A 16,005-nucleotide genomic window follows, 5' to 3' on the forward strand; every position below is an offset into this window, starting at 1 on the left:
GTTGAGAACCACTGGTCTATGAGCTCTGCTGAGGAGCATGTGCTACCTCAGATGTCAATAAAGTTATATACAGCAAATTATGTAACAATGTGTAATTCAATATGTAGTTAGCCTCCTACATTCATTGGTTTCCCTATTGGGGATTTGATGATTTGCAGATGTGGTAATATATTCTCTCTAGTAATCACTGGGTTCTCCAGCAAAATTCTATGGTCCACCTCCACCAGACGTTGTTCATAGAGTCCATTGGCGGACTCAGAGACTCCTAGAGAAATATTCCATTGGATTAAAAAATATAGCATTCACAATGTATTTATATTTATTTATATTTGTGTTTTCCCACTTTCACAGGGCAGGCTGTGCTCCTAACCCCCATGAATATAGAGGACCAACTGTAATTGGGATTATATGCTCATAATCAGGATCTGCTATACCACTGACCTATCTTTTTTGTAGTTGAAAATACTGGTAAAGATGGAGAGAAACGAGAACAGGATCAGTCGTGATAACTTACCAATATATACAGGGGAATAGTTGGACTTGACATTTTCATCCAAATATGTCACTCCAAGGGTATAAAGTGGCGTCGCTCCGATTCCATGTAGGAACTGTCCAAGCATGAAGACAAAGCGGTAATTCGAGAGGCTGGAGACACTCTCTGAGCATCTCATGCTCTGATTGGAGGAGCACATGCCCAGGTCCTCTGAGAAGTGTACTTCATATTGGCTGGTGGTGAACTGGGGCAGTGCAAAGACAATGGACCCAATCCCCATGATCAAGACGCCCCATCCAAGCCACCGTGGTTTATGCCCATTGCCCCCAAAGTAACTGACAAATGTCAAGCACACGCAGGCGGCAATGTCGTAGGAGCTGGCGATCAGCCCGCTTTCGTAGCTCTGCAGGTCGAATCGCCTCTCTATTGAGGTGATGACTGTATTAATGAAACCATTCACTGTCATTCCCTGGAGGAAAGAAGCCACACAAAGGAAGAACAAGACTCCTTTGGGTTTATTGAAGAACTGTAAACAATTTGGAGTGAAGCCGCCCCACCCGCACACAAGAGCCTCTCCTTCCGAGGAGACATATTTAATTCCTGCATTGAAGTGGTTGTCATTTTCTGATATCATGTCACAGAGGGGCTTAACGCAAGAGTCCGAAGGGCTGTTTGCATTGGAGTAGAAAGTGCCGTTGCTCAGAGGGGTATCACAAGATTCCTTGGGGCTGGGTGTATCAAAAGGAAGGCTGTTCTCCATTGAGTTGGATGTGTTTGAATAAATAAGTTTCTGGGTACAATTGAAGCCATTTTCTCCCACCAACTTGTGAGGCATTTCCATCAAAGAGGAGCTAACTAGTGTGTTATGCTTTCTTTCTCCTTCTCTGTATCCCTTTTCCCACTCTAAGATTGGTTTGGTGTCCTTGCAACAGTGGATTATCTTTGTTTTTTTGGAGGAGAGAATTTGTCATAAATGCGTGGATGAGTAGTTGGGCAAAGAAGAGATCCTGAGCCACTTCATTCTGTAAATAAAATAACATCAAGAATTAGCAGATCACATTTTGGCCAAGATCCTCTGCTGAAGTTGTGTAGTGTAAACATCTGCCTGTGGATTTATGCATTATGTTAAGCAACACGGAATGGTAATGTTGTGTAACTAAATCAGGTACATTATCACACAAGCCCCATTCTTGACACAGTTGTGCTTGTTAAAAAAAAAGAAAGAAACATACCAGTTTGTCAGCAGCCATTATTGCACATCTTGTCAATTGCACTACTGGGGCTGCATCTGCAATCATGCTCTCTTCCAGACTGCTCCTTAACCCACATGTCTGCCCCTTGCCCTATGCTCTACACAGCACAGCACAGCACAGCATGCCTGCCTATACATACACATGTATATAACTATATTAATGCAATTTCAGAATTCTTCTAAAGCTTAAAAAGAAAAGAGAAAAGAAATAGAAAAAATACATTAAACCAGGCTGCTTGGGAATAGCAAGGGGGGCATGGGGAGAGGAGGAATCTGTGACATTACATGACTGCCAATATTGCAACTGTCACAGCAACAACATTTTGCACATGAGGATTATGCTGTATATATATTGCATGGAGGGCTATGAACACCTTGTCTTTCATACACACACACACACACACACACACACAGTAGAGTCTCGATTATCCGACTCGCAGTAATCTGACATTCCGGATTATCTGACGTCGGATAGGTCAGTGGGCGTGGCTTGGAGCCCTTGCCACGCCCCCAGCCGGAAAGGGCTCCAAGCAAATTTTAAAACAAAATATTCCAAAGTCACATATGGTCATTTTTTATAGACACATGCTCTTGTTGGTTCTTACGAGCATTTTCAGTGTTTGTGATGATATTTTACATTTTAAAATAATTATAGCAGTTTCTGAAACCTTTCAATATATCCCTTCTGTCCACTGTTGCCATTTCTATCTTTCACTGTATGCTCCTATCAGGAGTAGGTCCAGAAAGAGGGAAAACAAATGTAAGATACCAGAAACATAAGATGAATCATCTCTGAAGATGCCAGCCACAGATGCTGGCGAAAGATCAGGAATAAATCCTTCTAGAACATGGCCACATAGCCTGAAAAACCCACAAAAAACAATGGATGCCGGCCATGAAAGCCTTCGACTTCACATAAGATGAATAAATGTAAAAAAATTAATAAATAGAAGGTGTCAGGTTCAGACTCTAGCTGGCCTTCCACACATAGATAACTGTAGAACTAGAAACAAGAGACCCGTTCCCCTATAGCCAAAAGAGATCAAAAACTGAGAGAGATAGAGATACACAAGGGAAATGTTATACTTGATATTTTCATCCAGATACATTGCTGCAAAGGTATAATGAAGCAACCTGAAGACTCAAACAACACATCCAGTGCTATTACTTTTACTAGTTAATGCAACAAGCTCACTGTTATTGTAATATTACAGAAACTCCCACAAGTCACTCACAAAAATGCAAAATCTGTCTCTGAGACTGATTTTTTTTTTAAATACAAAGTACAGTGTCTTGAATTAGCTCACCTGAAGGAAAACTTGTCTGAACATTTCCCATTAATCGCAGGAGAATGAATAAAATCAGTATTTACATCCCTAAGAATTCCATGCTAAAACATTTTGTTGTAACTCCCACTTGGGCTTCCTTTCCTCTTCAAGAACCCGACATATCTTTTCTTCCTCTCCTCCCCACTCTCTTTCTACTATTAAGAGCTGCGTGTAAATTGTGACTAGGTGTTCCCATTGTCAAAATAATTTTCTTCCAGGCCTTCACATCTGTTTGCCACAATGCAGCACAAGCTTGTTGGTAGATAATTGGACTATGTGCACTCTATGGAAAAATTTGCTTGGAGGCAAGGCCAGATGTATGGGTTTCTTTTTTTTTAAAAAAAAGTAAGAGATTTTTGCCTTTTTGGATTCCACTGTCCCTTAGAAATCGCTGTGCTCTCTGATCCAAATCACAACCAAATAGCAAATTTTGAATGATTTCATGCTACTTTAATATTGGCAGTGCATCCCAAGGCACTGACAAGGTACAAATGTCCACACAGGGACACAGCCAGGATTTTGGGAAGGGGGGTGGGGGTCCAGACTAAATGCCACCATTATAATGGGGCTTGGGTACGGCTAGGGTTACCATTCATCAGAACCTCCAAACCGGGACAAATGTAGGACAAAATGTTCAAATGTAGGACACATTTTTTGTGTCCTACATTTGAATAGGAGCCTCCGAGGCTTTCCCTCTGGGCCTGGGCCCGGCCCTCAGCGGGGGTGGAGCCCAAACGGGGAGGGACTCCTCCCCTTCAGGGATGCTTTCCCTGCAGGCCTGGGCCCTGCCCTCGGCGGGGGCGGAGCCGACGCGGCGAGGGACTCCTCCACTTCAGGGAGGCTTTCCCTCTGGGCCTGGGCCCCGCCCTCGGCGGGGGCGGGGCCCAAGCGGAGAAGGACTCCTCCCCTTCAGGGAGGCTTTCCCTGCTTGCCTGGGCCCAAGTGACAAGGGAAAGCCTCCCTCGGCTTGCTATATCTCGCCTGGGAGCAGGGGCAATCCCGGGGTCGGGGCCAAACCGGGCCGTGACTGTGCGGCCTCGCCCCAAACCGGGAAAGTCCCACCCCCAGGCGGGATATGGCAAGCCTAGGTACGGCGGGGCGGCAGAACACACCATTCATTGTATTTAACGGAAGGGGAGGTCCGGAACCCATGGACACACACCCCCTGGCTACATCCCTGGTCCACAGAATGCTTCCTGGACTCAGTGTTTTAATATGCGGCTGCTGTTATTTTTGTTGTTGTTGTTGTTGTTGTTGTGTGCCGTCAAGTCAGTTCTGATTTATGGTGACCCTAAGGCAAACCTATCATGGGGTTTTCTTGGAAATATTTGTTCAAAGGAGGTTTGCCATTGCCTTCCCCTGAGGCTGACAGTGACCACTTGCCCAAGGTCAGCCAGTGGGTTTCATGGCCAAAATGGGAATTGAACCCTGGTCTCTAGAGTTGCAGTCCAATGCTCAAACCACTATGCCACCTAGCAACCTTCTGACTCACAGCCTTACTGATTGTGGGGATCTTCACATCCAGAAAAGATATCCAGGAGTAGCTTTATTAGCCATATAGCAAAGTATAGTATCATCCAAAATCCACAAGACAGTTACCTTTATTGGACTAACCGAAATGCACGTTATACATGTTGCAAGCTTTCAAAGCCAGTGGAGCTTCAAAAGCTTGCAACATGTATAATGTGCATTTTGGTTGGTCCAATAAAGGTATCACTATCTTGTGGATTTTGGATGATAATATAGTTTGATTGTGGGAATGTTTATGCTAAGCATCTCCTTTGAATATTTATGACCTGTGTTACTAATACAACTACCATTTTCTGCATCCCATTTCATTCTAATGCCTAACTCTCAACCATGCACACTCCACATTTACACCTGAGCTTGAATATTATGCTCTAAGCATCTGAGGAAGCAGATTGCAATCTAGAAAAGTGCATGCTAAGACAAGTCTATTAATCTGAAAGGTGGCACTAGACTCTTTACTGTTAGCATGAAAAGTAGGGCTGTTCACACAAACTAATGAACATTTAAGATCACTTTGTTAAGGAGGTTTCTATATTTCTCCTTTCAAACAGTTCATGGTAATCCCATGGGGAAAGTTCTAACACAAGGACACTGACATCAGAAACATCCCCCCCTCCAAAAAAGGGAGAAGGATGAAACAAAAGCAAGAAAAAAAGAAAGAATGTTTAGAAGAGATACCTCCACAGAATGAATACATTCTAGCTAGCTTGTACCATATGCCCAGAACAACAACTCCTGTAATAGCAATTCTGTACATTGTAAAGATCCTCCCTTTTCTACATCATTCATTCTCAGTTTTTTTCATGAGCAAAACATTCTTATTGGAGTGAGAACTGTTTAGTGGAAATGTATATTTCCACTATGTATACAAATTTATTATTATTATTATTATTATTATTATTATTATTTAATATTTAGGTCTGTTATTCAATTATTGTTTTATGGAGCATTCTTCTGATTAATCTTTTTTGCCTGTTGGCACATTACAAGAGACATGTTACAAAATTTCTCTTAAAATAAAATTCAAACATGAAAGCTCTCTCAGTCAAAATCTCTCAAAAATACTGTACCTTTGAAGGGAGTTAAAAGAACTAATGAAATTCCTCACAGGGATTTTAGTAGGGTTTCCAAAATGATAAGAATGAGGGGAATCCCACCTTGGCGTGCTCCTATACCTTTAGCAACTGATTGATCTGTACTATTAAATGATCTCAACTACCAGTACTATTAAGCAGAAAGATTTCCTTCATAGCAAGAAACATATATTGTCTATGCACTGTTAAAGACTATAAATCACCTTACGTTAAAGTACACTTTGACAATTTAATTGTACTGTGCTTTTACACTGCAAGTGACTTTGGGTCCCAATTTTGCGAGGAAAATGGGATAGAAATAAATACAATAAAAGCACTGCAATACTAGCTGATAAAACAATGGCAGTATCAATTTTTACATATCACTGCATATAGGTTACCAGTGATGCCTTCCAGATCAGACTTGGAGCTTGAAGTCCTAAACGCCACTGCATAGAAGAATTCATAATCACAGCACTGGCTAACTATATTTTGACATAGTTTGAATGAAAACCAATGGATTCAAATTACAAGAAAAGAGATTCCAGGTAAAGTTTAGGAAGAACGTCTTACATGTAAGGGGCTGTTCAGCAGTTAAACAGACTGCCAAGGGTGCAAGACTCTCCTTTAAACAGAGGCTGGATGGCCATCTCTCAGGAATGCTTTAGCTGTGTATTACTGCATGGCAGGGGATTGGACTCTATGACCCTTGGGGCTCCTTCCACTTCTATGATTCCATGGTGTCATGTACATTACTATTTAAAAAGCATAAAACCTTAACCATTCAGACACACACCAAGTGAGCCTATTAAGTTCAGAGCCTAAATTATCTAACTGCACCACTAATTCTTTGTTAACTTAACATACAACATCCAGTGTTGAGTTGTGCAGTCTCCAGGATAATGGGTTTACCAGGTCAACAGCATTCTGTTCCTTGAGATTACATGGGATGAAACCCTGTCAAATGCTTATGATGTTATAGAGGGAGGATATCTCTTTGTGATATCAAAGAAGTGAGGCAGGCAACTGTTGGGAATAGGGTCAGAACATTTTCTGGAAGTGCACCTACACTGTAGAAATAACGTAGCTCGACACTATTTTAATTACCAGGGCTCCATCCTACAGAATCCTAAGATCTGCAGCTTTGTGGACCACCAACACACTTTGGAAGAGAAGGCCAAAAGCCTAGTAAAACTCCTTTGGATTTAGGATGAAGCTACAGCACTTAAAGTGGCATCAAAATGCATTATTTCTATAGTGTAGATGCACCCTGGGTCAGCTCAGGGATGTAGCTATGGGGAGGGGGGGGGAATAAGGACATTGCTCCCACATAAAAATTCTGCCCCCAATTACATTTTCTTTCAGTCTCCATATGTTGACCGCTGCAGAGCAAGACACTGAAAATTGTTCATATCTGGAAATATTCTATTTGCTTTGTTCATATTCCCTTGGGTATTTTGCCTGCTTCTTGTCTTTGGATGACTAAATTCCATTTCAAAATGCTCAAATGAAGTCTTAAGTTACTGCAGTGCTACAAACATGGGCACTGAAGAAAAACTTTCACAGGAGCGGATTGGGGACAGAATTCTTATTCAATGGGACTATGTTCTCATTTTGCACCCCCGACCCATAGTTACACCTTTCAGTCAGCAGATTGTAGATACAGGAATGAGGGCAGTCCAATTAAATGGGTCTAGATATAGGGCAATCAAATAGGCCCAGAATTAGGACAACCCACAGCCAGTTATTTTTTAAAAAAGGAAAAAACCCTCAAAACATTTTTGACAGCTAAGCAAGCAATAAAATGTGCCCCCAAGTTGAAGCAGTTGCCACCCTTCCCAGCCTTTTGTATAGACTGCATCCACACTACAGAAATAATCCAGTTTGAGACCACTTTAAATGTCATGGCTCCATGCTATTGAATCTGGAGACTGTCATTTGTTGTGGCACCAGAGCTCTCTAACAGAGAAGGCTAAATGTTTCACAAAACAGCGGTTTTCAGAATTCCATAGGATGGAGTCCTGACAGTTAAAGTGGTGTCAAATTGGATTATTTCTGTGTGGATGCAGCCAGGGCCATTTTGGGGGTAAATTTGTGAAGATCCTAAGGAAAACTAGTGAGAAATTTACAGTCTATAGTTTTTTCTTTGTAAAAACGTACACAACAGGTTGACTTACAAAGGCCAATGGTTTCATAACATCTCATGTTTAGAGGCTCTGTAACATGTGCACTATAAATGTAGAGAGAGAACTGCACATCAGAAAATGGAGAGTGAACAAACTAAGATCAACTGTACACTAACTGATGCAGAGAAACAAAGAGAGAGAGGATGTGGTTATAACCAACAAAGAGGAAATAACATGAATACATGTGACGCCTAAACTCTTAGAGAGACATGCAAAGTAGAAATGAGTGAGCACAGGAAGGCTCAGGTTGCTGTCTCTTAAAATATACCACCATGGTTCTCATATTGGTGAAAAGTCAAGATATAAAATGAATACATAAATAATTGACATGAGGAAGCCATGTATATCCATACACACTTTTTCCCCAGTTCCACGCTTCAATTCTCTTCCTTCCTTCCTTCCTTCCTTCCTTCCTTCTACTGTACAAACATTGAAGAAGTACAGTGCATATACAGTGAGCATTTGGAATCCCCTGTGGTTTGGTTCCAGCACCCCCGTGGATACGAAAATCCGTGGATCCTCAAGTTCTATTAAATACAGTGGCATAGTAAAATGGTGTCCCTTGTATGAAATGTCAAAATCAAGTTTGATTTTGGGAATTTCTATTTTTGTATAATATTTTCAAGTCGTGGATGGTTGAATCTGTGATAAAGAATCCATGAATATGGAGGGCTGACTGTATACAGCTTCATGTTGAGCCAGAGATCTCTGGCACTAGCAAGAAAATAGTGGAGATGGGTCCCCAGCTTTTAATGCCACATTACATACAAAATCTAGTACATCTCATCCTCCAGTGCCATTCACCCTATTTGTCCACTCACCCAGAGGCCCATAAACGTATATTTCCTGAAACTTAGCTGCACTCTAAGGGTGCATCTACACTGTAGCAATAATCCAGTTTGACACCCTTTTAAGTGCTGTCACTCCATCCTATGGAAACCTGGGATTCTGTAGTTTACATAATCTTTAGCCTTCTCTGCCAGAGTGCTGGTGCCTCCCAAAACTACAAAACCCAGGATTCTGTAAGATGAAGCCATGGCCATTAAAATGGTGTCAAACCCTGAGACCTGGATATCCCAAACAAGAAAAGTCTTCGACTATCAGCAAAACATTTGAACAAGATGCTGTTGCAGAATGGCTTAAACTTAATTTTCAAAGACCTTGTTCCCCAACCCATCAAACTACAGTACACACAACAGGAAAGCAACCAAAGGCTTGGCCTCTCACTTGATGGTGGGATCTGTCAAAGTTTTGGGCACCAAATGCAATGGTTTAAGAAACAATATGACACAGTCTTTCATCAGATTATCATTTTAATCAGCATAACAAATCACAGGGCCAATTAGGAGAGCTGTGTGGAAACTCAGCTGCAATGACTGGGCAAGAAGATGAATGTTATGACTGAGCTGCCAAATGGCATGTAAAATAATCCTATTTCTCAAAGCAGAGCTCAGTGGTAGGTAATCTTCTCTTTCACTCTCACTGGCTTTGTGGGACTTCAATAAGGAATTACTACAGCAAATGAGATTCACCCTTATCTTGTGTTTTCTCATAACTAGGAGTGGCTTAGGCCACACAAAGTGAAATTACATTTATGATGCAATATATGGAGAAGTCTGAGAACTGGAAATATAATGATCTATAAAAGTTAGCACGTCATGGTAATCACAGAATCATAGAATCATAGAGTTGGAAGAGACCACAAGGGCCATTCAGTCCAATCCCATTCTGCCATGCAGCAGCTCTCAATCAAAGCATCCCTGACAGATGGCCATGCCGCTTCTGCTTAAAGATCTCCAAGGAAGGAGACTCCACTACACTCCAAGGAAGTGTGTTCCACTGTCGAACAGCCCTTACTGTCAGGAGGTTCCTCCTAATGTTGTGCTGGAATTGTTTTTTCCTGTAGCTTGAATCCATTGTTCTGGGTCCTAGTGTCTGGAGCAGCAGAAAACAAGTTTGCTCCATCCTTAATGTGACACTCCTTCAAATACTTAAACAGGGCTATCATATCACCTCTTAAGCATCTCTTTTCTGGCTAAACATACCCAGTTCCCTCATAAGGTATGGTTTCTCCTGGTATGAACTGGCCCTACGGGTGTCATAACTGTCAACCTCCAAACCGGGACAAGTGTAAAAAAAAGTAGGACAAAAGTAGGACAAAAATTAGGCCCAAATGTAGGACATATTTTTAGACTGGAGGGCACGCGAACAACTAAAATTTTTTTAATAATTTAAAAAAGCACTAATATAAACGCATGATTCTTAGGCATGCACAAAATGTAGGACATTTTGGCATTATTCCTAGACAGATGGCAGAAATGTACTTCCCTTTCTGGCCAACCCCCCACCCCCGTTCCAAAACACACACGACACACATTTGGGCATTGAACATGGCTTTATTTAACATGGGAAACTATACATGGGAAAAATGAACATGAGAAAAATAAACAAGGGGAAAATGCATATTGGAAATGGCACCTACTTCCCCCTCCTCCTCCTCTCCTCCTCCTCCTCCTCATTCTCGGCGCCAAATGGCACCAGGAAATGACCCTTTCCCCTCCCCCTGGGCCAGAGCTCCTCCTCCTCCTCCTCTGAAGTTTCTCCTCCTCATTGAGGCTGGCCAATGGCAGACTGGGGCTGGAACAGCCCCGCCCCGCTGTTTTGCTATTGGCCAGCCAGCCTCAAGGGGAGGAGTTGGTCTTTCTGAGCCCCGTGCGCGTGCATGCGAGCTGCCTCCAGCCGCAGGCAGGCAACTTCCGGGGTTGGTGCGGCCGCGCCAAAGCACTGCGCACAGAGAAGGAGCGCGCAGAGGCGCAGGAGGAGGAGGCGGCAGAGGAGGAGGAGGTGGGTGGCCAGCTGGGTGGTCAGCTGGCTGGCCGGCCACATCAGCAGCCGGAGCGATGGCCGCATTAGCAGGCCAGGCACCAGAGCTGGCCCCAAACCTGAGAATTAGCTGTAACCAGGACAGGACTGTCCTGGTACCGCTAAAACCGTGAATGTCCTGCCTCCTGGCAGGACATGACAACCCTAACTGGCCCGGACTCTGAGATCCTCTGGAGAAGCCCTTCTCTCTGTCCCAACACCATCACAAACACGGTTGGTGGGGACGCAAGGGAGGGCCTTCTTGGTGGCTGACCCTAGACTCTGGAGCTCCCTGCTCAGGGAGATCAGAACAGCTCCTTCCTTGACAGTAGAGTCCAAGAGAGGACTGTGTTGGCCATGTTCACACAGGCATTTAAAGAATTGCTATAAGGAAAGGCTGGTATGTTGGACCAGTTTAAAAATTCTTTCTAATGTACGTTATTTTTTAATTTTTTTTTAAATTTTACTGTTTTTTAATGCTGTGAAGCCGTTCTGAGTCCCAGTACTGGGAAAAGAGTGGGATGGATAAATAAATAAATAAATAAATAAATAAATTTTTTATTTCCAGGTCCTTCACCATTTTAGTTGCCCTCCTTTGGACACACTCCAGTTTCTTCACATCCTTTTTGAATTGTGGTGCCCAGGACTGGACACAATATTCCAGGTGAGGCCTGACTAATGCAGAATAGAGGGGCACTATTACTTCCCTTGATCTAGACACTATACTTCTATCGATGCAGCAGTTGGTATGGAAAGAGGGCTTCTCCTCAGCTGCTATTAGCAAAGCATGATGGTGCTATGCCTGACTGCTCTTCTCTCCCTCAGATGCCACAGTAGTGGCAGTTGGTCTGGAAAGAGGGCTTCTCAGCTGCTGGGACCAAGGCATGATGGAGCTGTTCTCAACTTCTCTCCTCTCCATCAAAGGACACTGCATTGACAGTTGGAAGATGGAGGGAGGGCCTCTCACAGGTTGCTGGGACCAAGGCATGATGGACCTGTTCCCGACATCTCTTCTCTCTATCAGAGGCCACAGCACTGGTAGTTGGTATGGAGGGAAGGCCCAGCTGCTAGGACCAAGGCATGATGGCACTTTGCCTGTCTTCTCTTCTCTCACTCAGACATGACAGCACTGTGAGTTGGTATGGAAGGAAGGCATCTCATCAACTGCTGGGACAAAGGCATGATGACTTCTGTTTGCTTCCTCAGAGGCGACAATAGTGGCAGATGGTATGGAAGGAGGGTTTCTCCTCGGCTGCTAGGAGAGAAGCACAATGGGGCTGTGCCTGGTTGCTCTTCTTTCCCTCACAGGCCACAGAACTGGCAGTTGGTATGGATGGAGGGTCTTTCATCAATTGCTGGGACCAAGGCATGATAGCACTCTGCCTGACTGCTTTTCTTTCCCACAGTGGTCACCGTAGTAGCAGCTCATATCCAGGGAGGCCTGCTAAGACCAAGACATGATGGCATTGTCCCTGACTGCTCTCCTCTCCTTTAGGATGCCATAGTTGGCATGGAGGGAATGCCTCTTACCAGCTGCTAAGACCAAGGCATGATGGTGCTGTGTGCCTGATTGTCTCACCCAAACGGTGTGATGAGGACCAATGCTGGAGAAGACTGTTTGTGTAACTGACTCAAACACTCATTATCAACAAAATTGACTATCAGCAGCTTTTAGTGGCAGGGGTCAGTTCCCATGTCAGTGGAGTGGTGAATCCCCCCCCCCCCAAGTTTGAGTCTAAACTTTGGAGGAGTTTTAAAGGTACTGAACTAATTTTGGAGGCAGAGTTGCTTGGGTAGCTCCTCTACAGTTTGGATTAAAACACAAAACAAATTCAATGCCACACTGACAAGGAAGTCACCAGCTGCCACTGACAGCCTTGTTTTAGGAAGTCATCCAGGGATTGTGAGAACCAGTATGATGCGGTGGTTTGAGTGTTGGACTACGACTTTGGGAGACTAGGGTTCAAATCTCCACTTAGCCATGAAAACCCACCAGGTGACCTTGGGCAAATCACACTCTCTATTGCCAAGAAAACGCCATAAATTCACATTAGGATTGCCATAAATCAGAAAATACTTGAAGGCCCACAACCATAGATTCTATTGTCTTCTGAAGAGTATCTTAAAGTCATTAAACCACAAAGAAAATGACTCACACAGATTTCTGACAGTAAATCCTAAATGTCAACAAGCCAAATTTCAGAAAATCTCCTATCCCAATCCCAACAGTCACCCATCCTTGATAATAGAGACAGATTCACCCCATCCCACCTGCTCAAATTGCATTAGTAACATATATTGAATCTGTTCATGGCCTATCAGGATTATCCATATTATTTCTGTCACAGATGATAAATTCCACATGGAAAAATGTAATCCCATCTTTCATTTACAAAGTGGGAGTTGGGGTCGGGGGAGAGAAAGCTTGCCAAGAATGTCGCAAATTGACAGGAAAATGGAATGTTCCTATTCAGATCTCCAGTAGAAAGGAAGAGTGGATTAAAATAACTGAAGCACTTGTGGTGTTCATAATTTCTATCAGGGACCCCGGAACTGTTTTTAAGTTAGTGGGTTGGGGGTGCTCAACATTGGCAGCCAGGTTCTTATTAATTTTCCGTACTGGCAGGAACTTGCAGGGGACAGCAAATTGCTTTTACTGACCATTATTATAGAAAGATCTATAAATAGAAAGGCTCTTACAACATATACATAGAAGCACAACATATACATAGAAGTGTCTTCCATGTGCTCAGTGAGCTTACTTACCCCCAAGTAAGTGCACATAGGAAAGGTTGCAAGTAGCCTTTACTATTCCTGGGAGGGTTCAACAAGAATCACTGTCGTAATATTTCTTCTTGATCATTTAGTGCATTTCTGACAGGCTTATCAGATGATTTTCTTAACTGAATTTTAAATGACAAGTTTTAGATGTCGATTTTTTAAAAATATGAGCACATCTTTTTAAATTGATGTGTGTTTTAACCATTGTGTTTTAACTAATGTTGTTGTTAATTGTTGCTGTCCTCTGCCTCGGTCCATGGGGAGAGGTGGCATATTATATATTATTATTTCTAATTGCTAATTCCTCAGGAGGGTCAACTACAGAAGGGTCTTGTTGGTCCAATTTTGCCAGATCTTTTCAAGAGGGGCTTTGCCTCCCCAGTCTAGACTTAGGGGAAGCCCGATGCCCTGCACTTGCCTCGTTTCAAGGTACTTCATTTCCATGCACTGAAATTAATTACAGCAAAATGGATAAGTTTCTTTGACAATGAAGAAGAAGCCATGAACACCCATTATAAACACTGATTTGTCCATAGTTTTTTGTGGGTTTTTCAGGCTATGTGGCCATGTTCTATAAGAACATGGCCACATAGCCCGAAAAACCCACAAAAACTATGGATGCCGGCCATGAAAGCCTTTGACTTCACACTGATGTGTCCATTTAGAAGTTATATTGGGCTGGATCAGCCTTCCTCAACCTGTTACCCTACTGATATATACATACCCACATACTTCAGAGAGTAAGCACTTTCCATGGTCACATATGCTAGGGAGTTATAAAGTGTCCAGAGGGCACCAAATCAGGGCAGTTCTCCCGATATGAGTCTGCTCAGATCCTGGGATACTCAGTATGGGTCTTCTTTCCATCCCATCACCTACATTGTAGAAATAAGGCAGTTTGAGACCGCTTCAAGTGCTGTAGCTCCATCCTGGGATTTGTAGTTTTGTAAGGTCTTTAGCCTTCTCTGCCAAAGAGTGCTAAAGCCTCATAAAACTATAAATCTCATAATTCTGTAAGATGGAGCTATGGCAGTCGAAGTGGTGTCATCATGCATTATTCCTACAGTGTAGATACACCCTATGATGCTTTTTAAAAATCTTGTTTATGTGTATGTTGTAAATCATTTTACTATTGGTCTATGAAATCTTGGAGGTTATGAGGATCAGCAACTAGATTCAGGTCATGGAGCTCTACAGGAATCACTGCCAGATTCATGGGTACAGGAAAAGAGAAGATGTGAAAACAGATTCCTTTCTTTTTCTTGGTTCCTTTTTGAACTTTTTTCTCAGTACTGCTTCTTAGGAGGTAAGGCCAAGTATGCCATTTTGGGGATATACTTGTGAAGATCCTGAAGAAAACTAGTGAGAAATTTACAATCTTCTCTCACCGTGTCCACAGCTGTGATTTAATCTGACAGCTTCATTAGAAACCATGAGTTGTTGGGGCAACTTAATGCACATTTGTTGGAAGAATGATGAATTATGAGCATTTTTGTCAGGAGATTCCAAGGCAATTTTTCTTTTTAAAGGGGAAAGAAATCTGCCTTTAGGGTTTTTATGTACTTTTAAATATTAATGTTGAACTTCTCTAGCAAATGGATTTGTTAAATGTTACTATCAATTCTCCCACATGCCCATGTTCCAAAAGAAATTAGCTCAATGGCCATTTACTAATTAGAGCTGGAAGAGACCACAAGGGCCGCCCAGTCCAACACCCTACTTTGAAGAAAGATGCCATCTAAGCACTCCTGACAGCCATCTAATCTTTGTTTAAAACCCTCCAAAGGAGACTCCACCACACTCTGTTGCACAGCTATAACTGTCAGGAAGTTCTTCCTAATGTTAAGGTGGAATCTCTTTTCTTGTAACATTGCTCCATGTCCTAGTCTCTGGAGCAGCAGAGAAGAAGCTAGCTCTGTCCTTAATATATAACATCTCTTATCACATAGGAGTAAATAGTTGACCATCTCAGTTCAAGTCAAACTTCTCTCCTTACTTTTCTGCTTTTAATTTTTAATGTTTTTCAGTGCTCTCTTTTCTCTTTAAACAAGTGGAGAAATTTGTCCTTGTTGTAACAGATAATTAGATACTGCTTATTGTAGCAAGTGTGCAAATCACACATATAAAGAAATTAGTGCCTTGACCATTCAGAGCTATACCACCTGTAAATATGTAGAGATGAAATGGGCAAACTCACCAGCTAAATATTATGGCTAGAATTCTGTTGGTGTTATATACCTATGTAAGACCCCTTAAACAGGCAGCTGCACTCTTTCAGCAGTTGTGCTATTGTGCAATGGTCAAATTCAGTACATGGTTGCATACCTTCTTACGTTTCAGTCATGAAATCCAGCAGCATGTGTGGCCAAGCAATGTCACAGAATGGTCAAGTAAATGTTAATATTAAAAACACACAAGCTAGGTATGGCTGAAGCAGTTTGCTTTTGTCAGAGCCAACTGGGAAAGGCAAGGTTCCAGCCCCCTCCTCTTCTCTTCCCCA

The 16,005-nt window shown here is 42.6% G+C and overlaps 1 protein-coding gene across 2 annotated transcripts in view; it reads right to left on the minus strand.

Moving 5' to 3' along the window:
* Positions 1–16,005, minus strand: part of SLCO4A1 (solute carrier organic anion transporter family member 4A1) — an 83,208-nt gene that overhangs the window by 42,547 nt on the left and 24,656 nt on the right. For both annotated transcript variants that reach the window (XM_042461253.1, XM_042461254.1), the window contains exon 2: positions 515–1,515. In XM_042461253.1, coding sequence (XP_042317187.1) covers positions 515–1,334 — 820 coding nt within the window. In that variant the 5' untranslated portion in view covers positions 1,335–1,515. The remainder of the gene's footprint in view (positions 1–514; positions 1,516–16,005) is intronic.

This window comes from Sceloporus undulatus, chromosome 4, assembly GCF_019175285.1.
Source record: "Sceloporus undulatus isolate JIND9_A2432 ecotype Alabama chromosome 4, SceUnd_v1.1, whole genome shotgun sequence".
Taxonomy (NCBI): Eukaryota; Metazoa; Chordata; class Lepidosauria; order Squamata; family Phrynosomatidae; genus Sceloporus; species Sceloporus undulatus.